The sequence below is a fragment of the Conger conger genome, chromosome 2 (assembly GCF_963514075.1).
Source record: "Conger conger chromosome 2, fConCon1.1, whole genome shotgun sequence".
NCBI classification, from domain to species: Eukaryota; Metazoa; Chordata; class Actinopteri; order Anguilliformes; family Congridae; genus Conger; species Conger conger.
The window spans coordinates 67,421,915-67,435,547 of NC_083761.1; the positions used below are offsets into that span (position 1 = coordinate 67,421,915).

The 13,633-nt window shown below is 44.7% G+C and overlaps 1 protein-coding gene across 1 annotated transcript in view; it reads left to right on the plus strand.

Moving 5' to 3' along the window:
• Nucleotides 1–13,633, plus strand: part of cacna1g (calcium channel, voltage-dependent, T type, alpha 1G subunit) — a 196,140-nt gene that overhangs the window by 104,792 nt on the left and 77,715 nt on the right. The window contains exons 6-10 of the mRNA XM_061232631.1: nucleotides 5,596–5,755; nucleotides 6,887–7,178; nucleotides 8,300–8,392; nucleotides 9,243–10,041; nucleotides 10,783–11,168. Coding sequence (XP_061088615.1) covers nucleotides 5,596–5,755; nucleotides 6,887–7,178; nucleotides 8,300–8,392; nucleotides 9,243–10,041; nucleotides 10,783–11,168 — 1,730 coding nt within the window. The remainder of the gene's footprint in view (nucleotides 1–5,595; nucleotides 5,756–6,886; nucleotides 7,179–8,299; nucleotides 8,393–9,242; nucleotides 10,042–10,782; nucleotides 11,169–13,633) is intronic.

Here is a 13,633-nt window from a genome sequence, read left to right on the forward strand (position 1 = left end):
CCTAATGGAGGAATTAAATTGGAGATTATTTCATCTTCACTTTCCCCCTACTGTGTAACGTCATTTTTTTGAGGAGGAAGGGAGCTGTTGATTTTTTGTTGTGTGCAATGTATCATTTTTCATACTTCTCCTAATCAAGACATGTGGCGAGGCGTTCAGGGGCGAAATCACAGCATCAATCATTTACTCGCTCTGTTGAGCACAGCGGGGGCACCATGGCAGTTCTGCGGGGAACCTCTGAACCCTAGTCGAAAGAGGGCTTCCAGAAACTCAGGCTGATGTCGCTTGGGCTTTGCTTTCTCACCTCTGTCACCTTCCCTGACCTGTAAATGAACATCTAACACCAGAGCCAGTTAATCCATACTGGCTTTGTATTGGGATCTGCTTCATGAGGTGAGTAAAATGAAGTGTATCCCTGCTGCAAATTCAGCTGGTCAAAAGCTGGTCTAGTTAGGTATGAGCTGGTCAATCAGGATGGCCAAGCTGGTCATGAAGCTGGTCTAGCTGGGTATGAGCTGGTGGATGGTCAACCAGCTACCAGCTTTTTCAAAACGTAGCTTGAACTGGTCAAGCCATGTCAAGCTGGGAGCTGATATGAACTGGTCAACCACCTATCAGCTCTTTCAAAACCTAGCTTGAGCAGTTTTTTTTCAGCAGGGATATGTCTACCAATGTCTTCATTGTTTGAGTTTATGCTAAGCTTTGCGGCTAATTCTCTGGGTCTGTTGCACAAAAGTCCATATATTACAGGTTGTACTTTCTCTGAAGGCTGTTGTTTGGTACTATGCTGCTAATGAGGTACACGGTCCCCTCACTCCCGGCATAGGCACCCTGATTGATGGGGCACCATGGCAGCACTGTCAGGATAATGAAGGATACCCTCACCAGCGTGAGGAGAAACAAACTTCCTGCCACCTTGTACGTTCCACGACTCACTTCTAAATCATTTACATGTCCTTTGATTGCTTAAGGTGGCCGTAAAAAGGTTGTTGCTTAGCCTGCGTCAGCTGAAACAGGTTAGAGTCAGCTCTGCGCGATGGGGCCGCAGCGGGGAGCGAACGCCCTGCGTTCCCCAGAGCCGGGCTGGGGGGACTTATCAAACTTAAGGACGCCCTGAGGTTAATTGTATGCCTTCCCCCCCGGCCGCGTGTTACAGACCCAGTTATTGTTTCGAGTGACAAATTAGCTGATGGTCAGACGTGACCCAGGATGATGGAGGGGGAACATGGGCAGTAATTGAAACCGCAGATGGGAATGTTAAAATTAAAGAGGGAGATGCAGGAGGCAGTCCTGGAGGGGAAAGCGGCCCGCCTGACAAATGTGCCCGAGACGTGTGAGGTGATTAGGTGTGAGGACTGTGGAGATGAGACCTGGCCACTGACTGAGAGGAAGGGAGAGGGAGAGATAGGAAGAACAGCGGTGGGAAGAGGTCTAAAAGAAGAAAAAAGATTGAAATCCCTCCATAAAAAGCAGCCGGTTGGTGAAAGAGGTCGACGGATAGAAAGCTGCATGCGTACATGTGTATAAATCAATAAGTGATCATTGCGGGCCATATGCAGGCATATGAAAGTCATTATCCTTTTTCATCAGACCTGCTTAAAAGCTTGGCTTTTAAATAGACTGGAACCATTGTTTGCCCATGGCCTTTGTAAACATTATTGAATTGGCATTAGGAAGATGGAGCGTTTTATCATGTTTGATATGTTTTGTTGGCTGATGATTAGACATTGCAGAATATCTACACTGCATTTCAGGAGTAGTCTGGCTTATGTTGTGGGAAATAGATGAACTACTTTGAAGTTCATTTTTTAATGTAATTAACACTTTAGTCCTATCCTAAACCTCTGTGCGGTAGCTGCAGGATGAGCATCTTGTAATTAGTCTGTGATGAGTAATCTTTGGAACAATGAACCAAAAGTGATAAACAAAACACTGTACACCAAGTTGTTAAATCCTTTTGTTGTAACGTAAAACCTTCCCCGGAAGAACTTGTCTCATTTCCCTTCAGAAATTCTTCATCTGAATAATTAAATACATATGAAAATATATTGTTGGCTTCAAGAATCAACAAAATGAGAGAGGTTGTGCATCCAGCATTCGGCTTGCTTTGCAGAAGTCCCATTTCTCCGTCCCTGGAATTTTCCATTGTGGGAAGAAATCTCAGCTCCCTATATGGGTTCTTATTTTTCGAATGAGCCCCCTTCCATTCATGTCCTGAAACAGTTGAATTCAGCAGTTGAATCCAGCACCATTGCATGCACAAGCTTGCATCAAACTAGAGTACAATTACATAGAAACACATTACAGTGTTGAGCAGGTAGTTGAAATAGCTGAGCCACACTCCTGGCTAAGCAAATAACACTATCGCTGGCCAAGAAGCGGGAAGGCCTTCTAGAGGCAGGGGCTTCCTCCAGACCAGGACAGCCCGCGGAACGTCCAGGTACAGCGGAGACGCAGGTGTACAGCAAAGCCTCTTCTGAAAAAGTCCATTAAAGCCCGTCCCTCAGACAGTGCTGATGCCGGCGGTGTGAAGCTCAGCGCAGCGAGCAGAGAGAAGCAGATTCGATCTGCCCGTAAGCAGATGGTTCCATATCCAAAGCAATTACCGTACAGCCACGCTTGTGAAATGGCTGCCATCAGTGTGTTTGAAGTGGCCACAGAAGCACTAGAAGGCTTTTATTAGAGATGCATTGGTAATGACAAAGCACGCTATCAGTATTTTCCTGGTCAGACAAGAAAGCAGCGTCACCGCACTCCCACTTCTGCTCAGCAGTATTGTCTTTAATGATGATTACTTCTGGATTTGTATTTAATTTGATCTAATCTGAGCGATGGGTGTGCAGTATGCTGGTTTTTCCCTGGTGTTATCAAATAAAAGAGGCCACTTTCCAGCATGGTGAAAATTTGAGGTTTTGTCAGGGTCAAGATTTCGCTTTCACGACGACTGCAGAAGTATTCCATCATGTCCGCCGGCCCTATTAGAGACACTCTCAGGGGTTAATTGTGAATGAAAACATTCGGATATGTTTTACGCCTTGTCTCGACTTAGGGAACAGGCTGTGCTGTTCACTCAGTTGGTGACACTGATCGTGTTCCTTTAGATTCTCTCATGTGTTGAAGAGCAGATGATTTTTCTTTAAAAAAAACATTGTATCTTGCACAATGAAACAAATGGTCTCATCAAAAAATTGTGCACTGTGCACAAAAGCAAATAAATTGCATACACAATATATGTACAGTATACTAATTACTCAGTTTAATGAACCACTTGTATGGCAGTTAATTTCAGAGCACAATTGGAGCTATACCAAACTGAAAAATGAGCACATACACGGTACATTAAAAGCATTCTAGCCATAACTTTAATATCACTCTCCAATGTGATATCATATTAAAGGCACAGATCAGAGCTCTGCACTGTGACCTTCCATTACACGCATTAGCTATAATTTGGTGAGGTTTTGGATATGGGATAATGGACCCACTTCATATCGAGAACTTATATGTTCTACCTTGTGCTGCATACAGTAGGAATCAGCATTTGTAGAAGAATAAGGAAATTGTTTCCAAGAAGAAATGGATAAGCCTACATCAGAAATATGGCTACTAGTTATATAACTAAAGTATGATAAACATAATTATGTACATGAAAAATAATCTTTCCCTCTCATTCATCATAATGTGAAACCATTTGAAAATCATTGCAATTGATGCGACAGATGTGAATAATGTCTTTGAGGAAGAACTACCTTGTCAATGGGACAAAAGCAGCCTGACTAGTTGACAAATAAATGTCATTTGTATGGTAATTCTACAGTAGTTGCCTTTGTGGGAACTGGATTGATGCAGTGATAGTGTGGTTCATTTCTCTTAATGCCAAAAGTCTCTTAACCCTTGTTTTGTCTTAAGGGTAAAAAATGACCCACCACTATGTTTAAAAGCAGAGAAAACCCCCTACATTATATTTAAACTTGAAATTTGATGACAAAGTTGATGAGTGACCAGTTGTTTCTTCATGCAAAATAGATTTGAAAAATTCAACAACGGGAGTATGCAGAATGTTAAGACTACACAAGGGTTAATGTCAAACTACTACTACATCCTTGAATGCCTTGCTATTTTTTAAATATATATTTACGTATGCATAAAACATACACAGTTGTCAGAGGAGGCCATTTCATACATACTGAACTTAGTTTTTCTAATTTACAGAATTACAAAAAACTGACTTCTACTTAAAACTGCTACAGTACGTTTCCAGCAGCTGCAAAAAAAAAAAAAAAATGCACTGTCCAATTCCATTGATCTTGCTTGGCCCATATCTCTCAGTAAATTATTCTGACAATGAAATCACAAAAAGGCACATTTATTTGACCCCAACATGTTTTTGTGTGTACTTGGCCGCTATGTTGAAGTCAGTGCCCAAGAAACTTGTTTTCTGTGTTGTACAACAAAAGCTGCAAATCCAATTTTCGGTAAATGGGTGCCCTGATGTCAAAAGCATTCTCATTAAACCTTCTGTACTACATATTTTTCAGACTGATCATCTGACAGCGTCTGTTGAACAAAAGGTGCAAAATAATTCGTATTATAATAAAGTAACCCTCTCCCTTAAAGTATCCTGGCCCAATTTGCCGTCACTGTGCCTTGACTTCCTGATATAACAAAACAAATGCAGGTATAAACAAAAATGAAATGCAGGCAGTGTAATAAAATCTGAAAATGTGGTAAAAATAAAAATAAATACAAGACCAAGGCCAGCATGCCATTATATACCAGCTGATATTAAAGCAATATTTTTTCACATGCAGTTTGTTGTAGCTATTGATGAGAACACACCAGGCGGCAGTGTGGTTTGGGCTTTGGGTCTACACATCTAAAGTAGTAACAAGAACACAGACCTAAATGTGGTTGTTTTAAATATACAGTTGGCTTGTCCCTTTTTTAAACCATGAATTTAGTGTGATGTAGTCTGTGTTGTAATTACGGACATACATTCCCATGAAATTCGGTTTCTTTCTCTGCTGATAATGGCTTGCCTCTGATCAGTGTTCCCTCAGAATGTGTAATTTGCTGCTCACAGCAGTTAGCTGTCAGCATTACTTTTGGAAGTGCTCCACCAATTAGCTAAGAAACATAATTATGTTTTTATTTACACTTGAGTCACCTGCCTTTCAACTACTCCTGACCTGACAGGTGGAATGTGAAGAAGATCATTCTCTTTTTATATTTATTTTGCATACGTTTAATTTTTATGTATTTATTAAGTTTGAGATATTTTCTTTAACACACTGGTTAATCACTGTGGGAAAACATTATGTCATGTGTATGATATAATAAATAATAATTTGACAATAAATAACATATTTCGCTGACGCGACTTACAGTTGATTAGGCTAAGGAGGGGACAATCCCCCTGGAGCAATGGGGGGTTAAGGGCCTTTTTCATGGGCCAAAAAGTCGTGCGTATCTTACTGTGGCTACACCGGGGTTTGAACCACCAACCTTCCAAGTGTATGTTGGTACACACCTGTGCTGTGTATGTGTTTGTGCCTGTGTGTGTCATCAGTGTAGCTAAGTGTGTGTGTTCCTCAGGCATGAGGATCCTGGTCACCCTGCTGCTGGACACACTTCCCATGCTGGGCAACGTGCTGCTGCTCTGTTTCTTCGTCTTCTTCATCTTCGGCATCGTGGGGGTGCAGCTGTGGGCGGGCCGGCTCCGAAACCGCTGCTTCCTGCCGGAGAACGTCACCCTGTGAGTGCCCAGGGCTGAGGCCCGAGATTCTCCAATGGGCTCCCAGCGCTTCAGCTGTGTGGGCGGAGTGAATGGTATCCATGGCCTAGCAGGATAATCAACCAAAAAGGGCTCACACTGTTAGTCTAAGAGGGGTTAGAAATAATTAAAGTGTACTATTACATTAATTTAAATAGGGACATGCATAATATATATAATATTTTGAATATATTTTGTAATTATGGCATTCTTTTCTGGAGTTTCATTACTGTAGTAATTATTATAATAGGGAGCAATGATGATGATTATTGCATTACCAACCTATTTTTGTCATTCATTTTTAGAAAAATGACAATATTTTCACCACTTGATTTGGTTTTCACTGGCTTTGTGTGACTACAGAAAAATACTGATGGCAAGACGACTGGGGGCTCAACAGATAAGCTGATTAATATGCAAAGACGTCTGCATCTTAGAAGATGAAATCAGAATCACAGTGCAGTGTGTGCTGTCTGCCATGTGTTGTAATAATCAATTTGAATGTATTATACAAAATATACTCTTGAAACAAAATATGAAGGCGTAAATCCATCAAAAGCTCATGTTTGTCCGATGGGTGACTGAAGCCGCGTGATTCTCAGAGCAGTTCATTCAGTGAGTCACTTGCACTGTGAGGTGAATTTGTGTTGACAGACGCCCCAATTATCTTCAGACAGGGATGTGCACCATTAGAGTTGGGCCAAGGCAGGCTGGCTTTCTGTAGGAGTTAGTTAGCGTTTATCTCTCTGCTGTCAGGTGGGTGTGAAGCTCAATAGTGGCGCAAAGGTTTAGGAATTATCCTGAAATCAAGGAAAACAAAATAAGCTTCCATTGCATCACTGCTTATGAAAGTGAAATTAATAAGCAAAATGGCCATTTTCTTTTGATTACATAAGATTACAGTAGCATAAGCTGGGCAATTTATTTTTACTTCCTACTGAGCACCATAGCAGCACTATCGCTTGTGTACCTGCAGTCTGCTAGCTCCATTGTTTCAGTTTATATTACTTTTATTTTACAATATACTGTATTATGTAGTCAGTGCAGTGCAAATCAACTACGTTACCCATGGCACATTGGATGTGCTGACCTGCCCGTGTTCCCATCCTCCAGTCCCATGTCCGTAGGGCTGCAGGAATACTTTCACACGGAGAATGACGACGAGAACCCCTTCATCTGCTCGAAGACTGACGACGACGGCATGCGGCACTGCAACTCCCTGCCGAAGCTGCAGGAGGACGGGCTGCAGTGCCAGCTGGACTACAGCGCCTACAACAGCACTGACAACACCACCTGCGTCAACTGGAACAACTACTACACCAACTGCTTCGCCGGGGCCAACAACCCCTTCAAGGGCGCCATCAACTTCGACAACATCGGCTACGCCTGGATCGCCATCTTCCAGGTGGGCACGTCACCCTGGCCTGTCCTCCTGGGAGCTGCCCGGCCGCACTTTATTGGCCTTGGGCTGACGCTCCTTTGAAGAGTGCAGCTCGGAGTATCACTGGGTGTTACATTTGTAAGGGACTACCTCTGTTCTGAGGCCGATTGAGCCAAAAATAGCAGGCCGCTATTTTGCTAATAGCAGCCACTTTATCATATTTGTTCTTCACGCCACACTGTGCTACGCACAAACACATCTTCAGCTGTTAGCTGACGACAGTGGTCTGTTACTGTCCGCATTACGCAGTCGTTTATCATTTCCCTCTCTTCCTGTATTGGTATAACATTAGACACGCTGTTAAGGCTAGGCTGGGCATCGTTCCTGCACAGTACGGCGTATCCCTGCAGGGCTTATGGGTAATTGACAGGTGGGTAATTGCTCCATTGATTCTCAATGTCTAAAAGATCAGCCCATCTGAGAGTGTCACTGAAACCTTTCGGGATCAGGTTCTTCAAAGTGTGGCAGTGAAACATGATGGGGAATAACAGCTTCAGTGCTTATTAGCATTAATGTATTACATTTATTTATTTATCCTACCTACCTACAGTATAATTAATTTCCATTTGGCATCACATGCCAATTCAGCCATGAATTAAGGGAGTGCCCTTCAGCTTTTGGTCACTGTGCAATTGTATGGTTTTGGTAAATCTAAATCTAAATCTGTTAAAAATAGAGGAGGCATTGTGCACTGAATTTTAGGAGAGATTTGAGGACTTAATCTCTTAGTTTGCGAGCTGCCAATATTGTTATCCCTGTGCTCTGTGCTTAATTCACTGCATCTGAAATCAATTAGCTGTCTGACAGCTTCCCATCTTGGTTTCACACTCAATAACATCTTGTAAATTACAGCAGGAGTGTTTCTTTTCCTCTTTGATTGTTGGATGAGTGACTGATGCGTCACTAAGCCATTCAGCTGGTTCCGTGCGTGGCCTCTGCGTTTCCTGTAACCCAGCGAGCTGTGGACAGCACTTTTTTCTTCCAACAAGCAAACAACGAGTTGAAAAGGAGACCGGCATTTGTGTACCTGCGAAACCTGTGTTTCAATGACTATTATTGATGTGTCTTTGTGTCTCTTTGTTAAGGTGATCACTCTGGAAGGATGGGTGGACATTATGTACTTTGTGATGGACGCCCACTCCTTCTACAATTTCATCTACTTCATCCTCCTGATCGTAGTAAGTAATGCGAGGACGTCGGGAGCAGTAGCAGCGAGCGGAGTCCTGACATGGCTGAGATTCTTATCGGGGGATGCGTACCTGCTCTAAAACGCGGGGTTACGCCGCGTGCCACAATAAACAGCACTCTTCCAAAAGCCTGCCATGACTGATGCTCAGAGAGCCACACGCGGTTCTTTACTCAAGTACAAAGGAATCATCTCTTCAAGCGCACATTCTAAAATGTTCATGCATGCTGAACTTCCAGCGAGAACATGTGCTGGAGAGTAGTGAATCATGTTTTATTTGGCTGAAACGGCTCGCCGTAATGTAATGGATATAGAGCCGGGCACTCCATCACACGTACCTTCAGATAGGTATTACACCAATCTGCCGAGTATCTGGCTGCTACACCCAGCTGCAGATGAGGTTCCTACTGTATGTTTGCAATGTGCTTTGACAAAATGGAGGACAGCCTGAGCAATATGCACAGTAACTGCACTTGTGGATGAGACTTCTAAATATCTGATTTTTGTTTAACCAGATAGCCTAAAATATACTTATACAGAAAAACATGCCATTTTTATCCTGGTCTCTCATTCTATTTATTGAACAGGAAAAAAGCAATTGAGGCTTATGAAGAATAGTACCTCATTAGCCTGAGTTTTTCTGTACACAAGAGCCTTTACACCACTTACAATATCCTGCCTGTTTGAATGCACCATTCATAAAAAAACAAAATGGCTGCCTGATCTATGAATCAAGCAAATCTAAAACTAAACAGCCAAAATAACTTGCATCAATCAACCGATAGACCAAATCCTCAGACACTCAATCAGCAAGGTATCAGGATTGTCCCTTCTGTCCTCAGGTAGGATCCTTCTTCATGGTCAACCTGTGCCTGGTGGTCATCGCCACGCAGTTTTCGGAGACCAAGCAGAGGGAGAGCCAGCTGATGAAGGAGCAGCGGGTGCGCTTCATGTCCAACGCCAGCACGCTGGCCAGCTTCTCCGAGCCGGGCAGCTGCTACGACGAGCTGCTGAAGTACCTGGTGTACGTGGTGCGCAAGGGCACCCGGCAGCTGTGCCAGCTGGCCCGGGAGGCGGCCCTGAGGACGGGGCTGCGGGTGCGGGCGGCCCCGGTCCCCGAGCAGCCCTCCCACAAGAGGAGGCGGCGGAAACACGCGCAGGGCTCCGTCCACCTGGTGCACCACCATCACCACCACTACCACCTGGGCAACGGCAGCGTGCCCCCGGGGCGGCCGGGCCCAGAGCCGGGCGACGTGGAGACGGGGTCCCTGCACAACGGCGCTGGTCGCCTCGTGCTCCCGCCCTCGCCCGCGCCCGGGAGCGAGTCCGTGCGCAGCGTTTACCACGCCGACTGCCACATCGAGCCGCCCAGACCTTCCCCCACCTCCGCCCTCGGCCCTGCGTCTGCCCCCGTCCCCGCCCGGCAGGGCCTCAAGAGGAACTCTATGCCCTGCACCTTGCCCACAGCACCCAAAAACTACCCCACCTTGCACCCCTCCTCCTCCCTGGAGCAACCCATCCAGAGGGCCCTGACAGACCCTTCGGGGAGCGGCTGTGGTACCAGCATCCTCACCAACCTCAACATACCCCCACCGGCCATCTGCACTACCCAGTGCCTTGTGGAGACGTACAGTCCTACAGGTACAGAGCCAAGCTTCTCTACTCTTACCTGTTTCTGTGTCTCCGCTCACTGAGGTCACGATGCAGTGTTTTAATTACACGCTGACTATGTCTGCTAAGATTCCCCTAGCCTGATTCTCAATGTCTTTTCTGATTTAATGATTTAAAAGGATGGCCTATTAATCTCAGTGTTTATGGAGTGTTTTATCCACATTTGATGGTGTTTGGATTTCTTAAATTTTATTTGGATAGCCAGCTGCCTCAGAATTTGTCTACTTGTACTGCGCACAGTAAAATTCATTTGATATACATTCTCTGCACACCTGTGTGAGCCTGTGAGAAGTGACGTAACCGTCATCGGTCAGGTAATTCATCTAATCAGCAAGGGTGCCAGGAGTGCTGGCTGTGGGAAACCGGCCCTTGTCAGATTTACAACCACGGCATTTTAATGGAAGGCACATTTGATAAGAGCAAACAGGATTCAGTTAAAGACATAAAGAACAATGGATTAAATCGGTCAAATGTAATGCTGATTGGGTGTTACTATTAATCAAATCATAGTCCGGTTGAATTAAATATATTCAATGAGTGTCAAGTTCACTGCTTTCCAGTAGAGGAGCCATAGCTGAATAAATAATATCTGACTCATAGCTGTCTTGAGCCTGTGAGGGTCTGTTTGACAGTCTCCTCAGGTCATCAGTGAGATGATAATTTGATGGCCGTGTAGTCATTCATCTGTCCTGCTGGTCTGTCTCTGCTCAGGCAAAGGTCTCTGCAAGTTCACCGCGACCAACTGCAGCAGCAGCAACATAGATACCAGCATGAGCTTTGACCCCGAGAGCTGCCCCTACTGCGCCAAGTCTGCGTGCAACGATTCGGACGGCACCGACGGGAACGAGACTCACGACTCGGACAGCGAGGGAGTTTACGAGTTCACGCAGGATGCGCACTACCGGGACAGCAGGGACCCCAACAAGGAGCGCTCGATTAGGACAAAACTGGGAGTTCGCACTAAGCAGGTGCTGCGCTTCTGGAGGATGGTGTGCAACACTTTCCGCAAGATTGTGGACAGCAAGTACTTCGGCCGGGGCATTATGATAGCCATCCTCATCAATACACTCAGCATGGGCATCGAATTCCATGAACAGGTGAGTGAACATCAGCACCCCTATGTCTCTCCTCTGGAGCACAAACCCCAGTGACTATACTATAGTTTAAGAGTAACAAGTAATACCTCTGAAATAGACATGTCACAGAAAGAACCACTGTACATACAACTGTATTGTACAACTACCTACATGTGGACTGTACATTAGACATATGGGGGACGTTAGCTCAGGAGGTAAGAGCGGTTTTCTGGCAGTCAGAGGGTTGTTGGGTTGATCCCCCGCATATCGATGGCTCCCTGAGCAAGACACCTAAACCCCAATTGCTCCCGACGAGCTAATTGGTACCGTGCATCCAAAGTGTTGTAAAGCGCTTTGGATAAATGCAGTCCATTTGCCATATCGGTGGCCCTTAATCAATATTTTATGGATGTTTTCAGACAGTTGTTGTGGTACAGTTTTGGCATATTAGACTGAACCTGGTACCTTGGTACTTGGTACCATTTGCTCTGGTGTAAGGACATCGCATCCCAATCCTATCTCCATATTCTCAGAGATTCTAGGTGGAATTATAGGCTCTGCACACGACAGGCAAGCATCAGAAATCTCTGCTCGATGATTAAGTTGCCCAAAGACACCCATGCCCTCCCGGCCAGTGCCCTGATGTTTCCTGGGGAATAGGAGACCATGGCCAGCCCGCCCACCTGCTGGGCCGCCCTTCTTAACGTTGTCTTGGCCTCATTTTGGTTTCTGGGGAAAATAGATAGCAGCAAATAGTCCATCCTTCTCCTGCCTAATGGCCTGTGAGCCGTCTTGGTGACAGAAGATAAAAGGTTTCTCTTTGTTACACAGGGAAGAGAAACGATGGATTGTGTATTATTCCTTTTGGCAAGAAATAACACTGCCAGAGGCCCAAGCCCAAGTCAACAGTAATGTATGGCTCTTATTTAAGATCCAGCGTGGATCAATGTTTCAGTGTTCCACTCTGTCTCTAACCAAATTCTCATCAGCTTGTGATAATTCATTCATTCGCAGACGTGAATGAACGAGTTCTTTTCAGCCCACCAACTGCACAGGTGGAGCAAGCATTGGTGCTCTGCTGTTTTAGCACAGTACTTAGACTGAGGCAGGCATTTTACCAGAGGTGTAACATCCAGGTTTAGAAAGTAAAAGTCCTCCCCAATTCTTCAGCCAGGAGATGAAACTAATTAGTGAAGTGAATTAGTAATCATCTGGCAGAGTTCATGGGTGGCCACATGGCAGAAACACAAAAAGAAGCACATGGCAGGACTTTTACTTTCTGACCTCTGGACTTTGCGCCCCTGCTTTTTAGCATGGTTCCCAGCAGAGAGCTGAAGAAGGAAAGCCCTTTGATGCTAGTAATGCTAAAACCCATTATGTCAAGTGTACATAATACAGCTGTTGTTCCTTGTACCCATGCAAAAAGATGAGTCAGATGAACTATTGTATCAATACTGTGTGCAGCAATTAACAGCGGTCACAGTCAAATTTAAATCCTCTCTAAACAAATGTATCTCTTTGTATATGCTCCCATTGACTGTCTGTAAATGCTGCCTTCCACGAATCTCAGCGACCGTGATTCATGCGGAATTCCTGAATTCGGATCTTCTGCACAGCCGAATCCGTGTTGTTTATGGGTGGGTAATTTGGGACATGTGATGTGTTGGCATATGAGCGTGAGTGTGAAGACTGGATTGATGAGGAGGACTTGCCTGTGAACATCTGAAAGTCATTGAGCTGTATTTAAACAGCGTACTCACACGCCTCTCCCTCTTTCATATCCTTAAGGAGCGTGTTTTCTGCCTAATGCTTACTGAAGACACTGACCTGCTCACGCTTGAAGTTGATTATTCTTGATGCAATTTACGTTGTTCTAATTCTTTGTTTGATTGCCATTACTAATGTTAATGTCAAGTTTTTGGTTTTTTTATCAGTCATTTCTAGATTTATTTTGAGAATATACCCCTTCAGGATCTGTTCCATGAACCGATTGATCTATTCAGTGAATTAAGATCCATTTTCGCTCAGGGGATGCTTTAAGGCCGGTATTTGCTCCAAACCTATGCAATACTGCCTGATTTAAAACACAAGATTACTTCCTGAACAAAGCAGGTAAAATAGTGAAATCAGGTAGTGTAGTGCATGCTTGGGGCAAATACCTTCCGACACAGTTGCCTGCAGGACCTGGAGTTAGCTATGCTGCCTATGGCTTCTCAGGATCCTCTTCTCAAAGCCGAGCTGAGCATGGAAGGTTCTAGATGATGTTCTCCGCCGGATCATTTTGGGTAGCTCTCCGCACATTCCCAGGGGATTCTGGCATGCAAACCCCCCAGAGTTTATTTTTTGAGCAGACCATCTGGTTGTGGGGAGATGGGAATGGGGGAGGAATTCACATTTACAAGGTTACTCAGGTTCCTTGACCCAGTCCCTCAGCAAATAAAAACAGACGCCAACCTGCTTAATTGCATCTGTTCTCTTTAACTTTC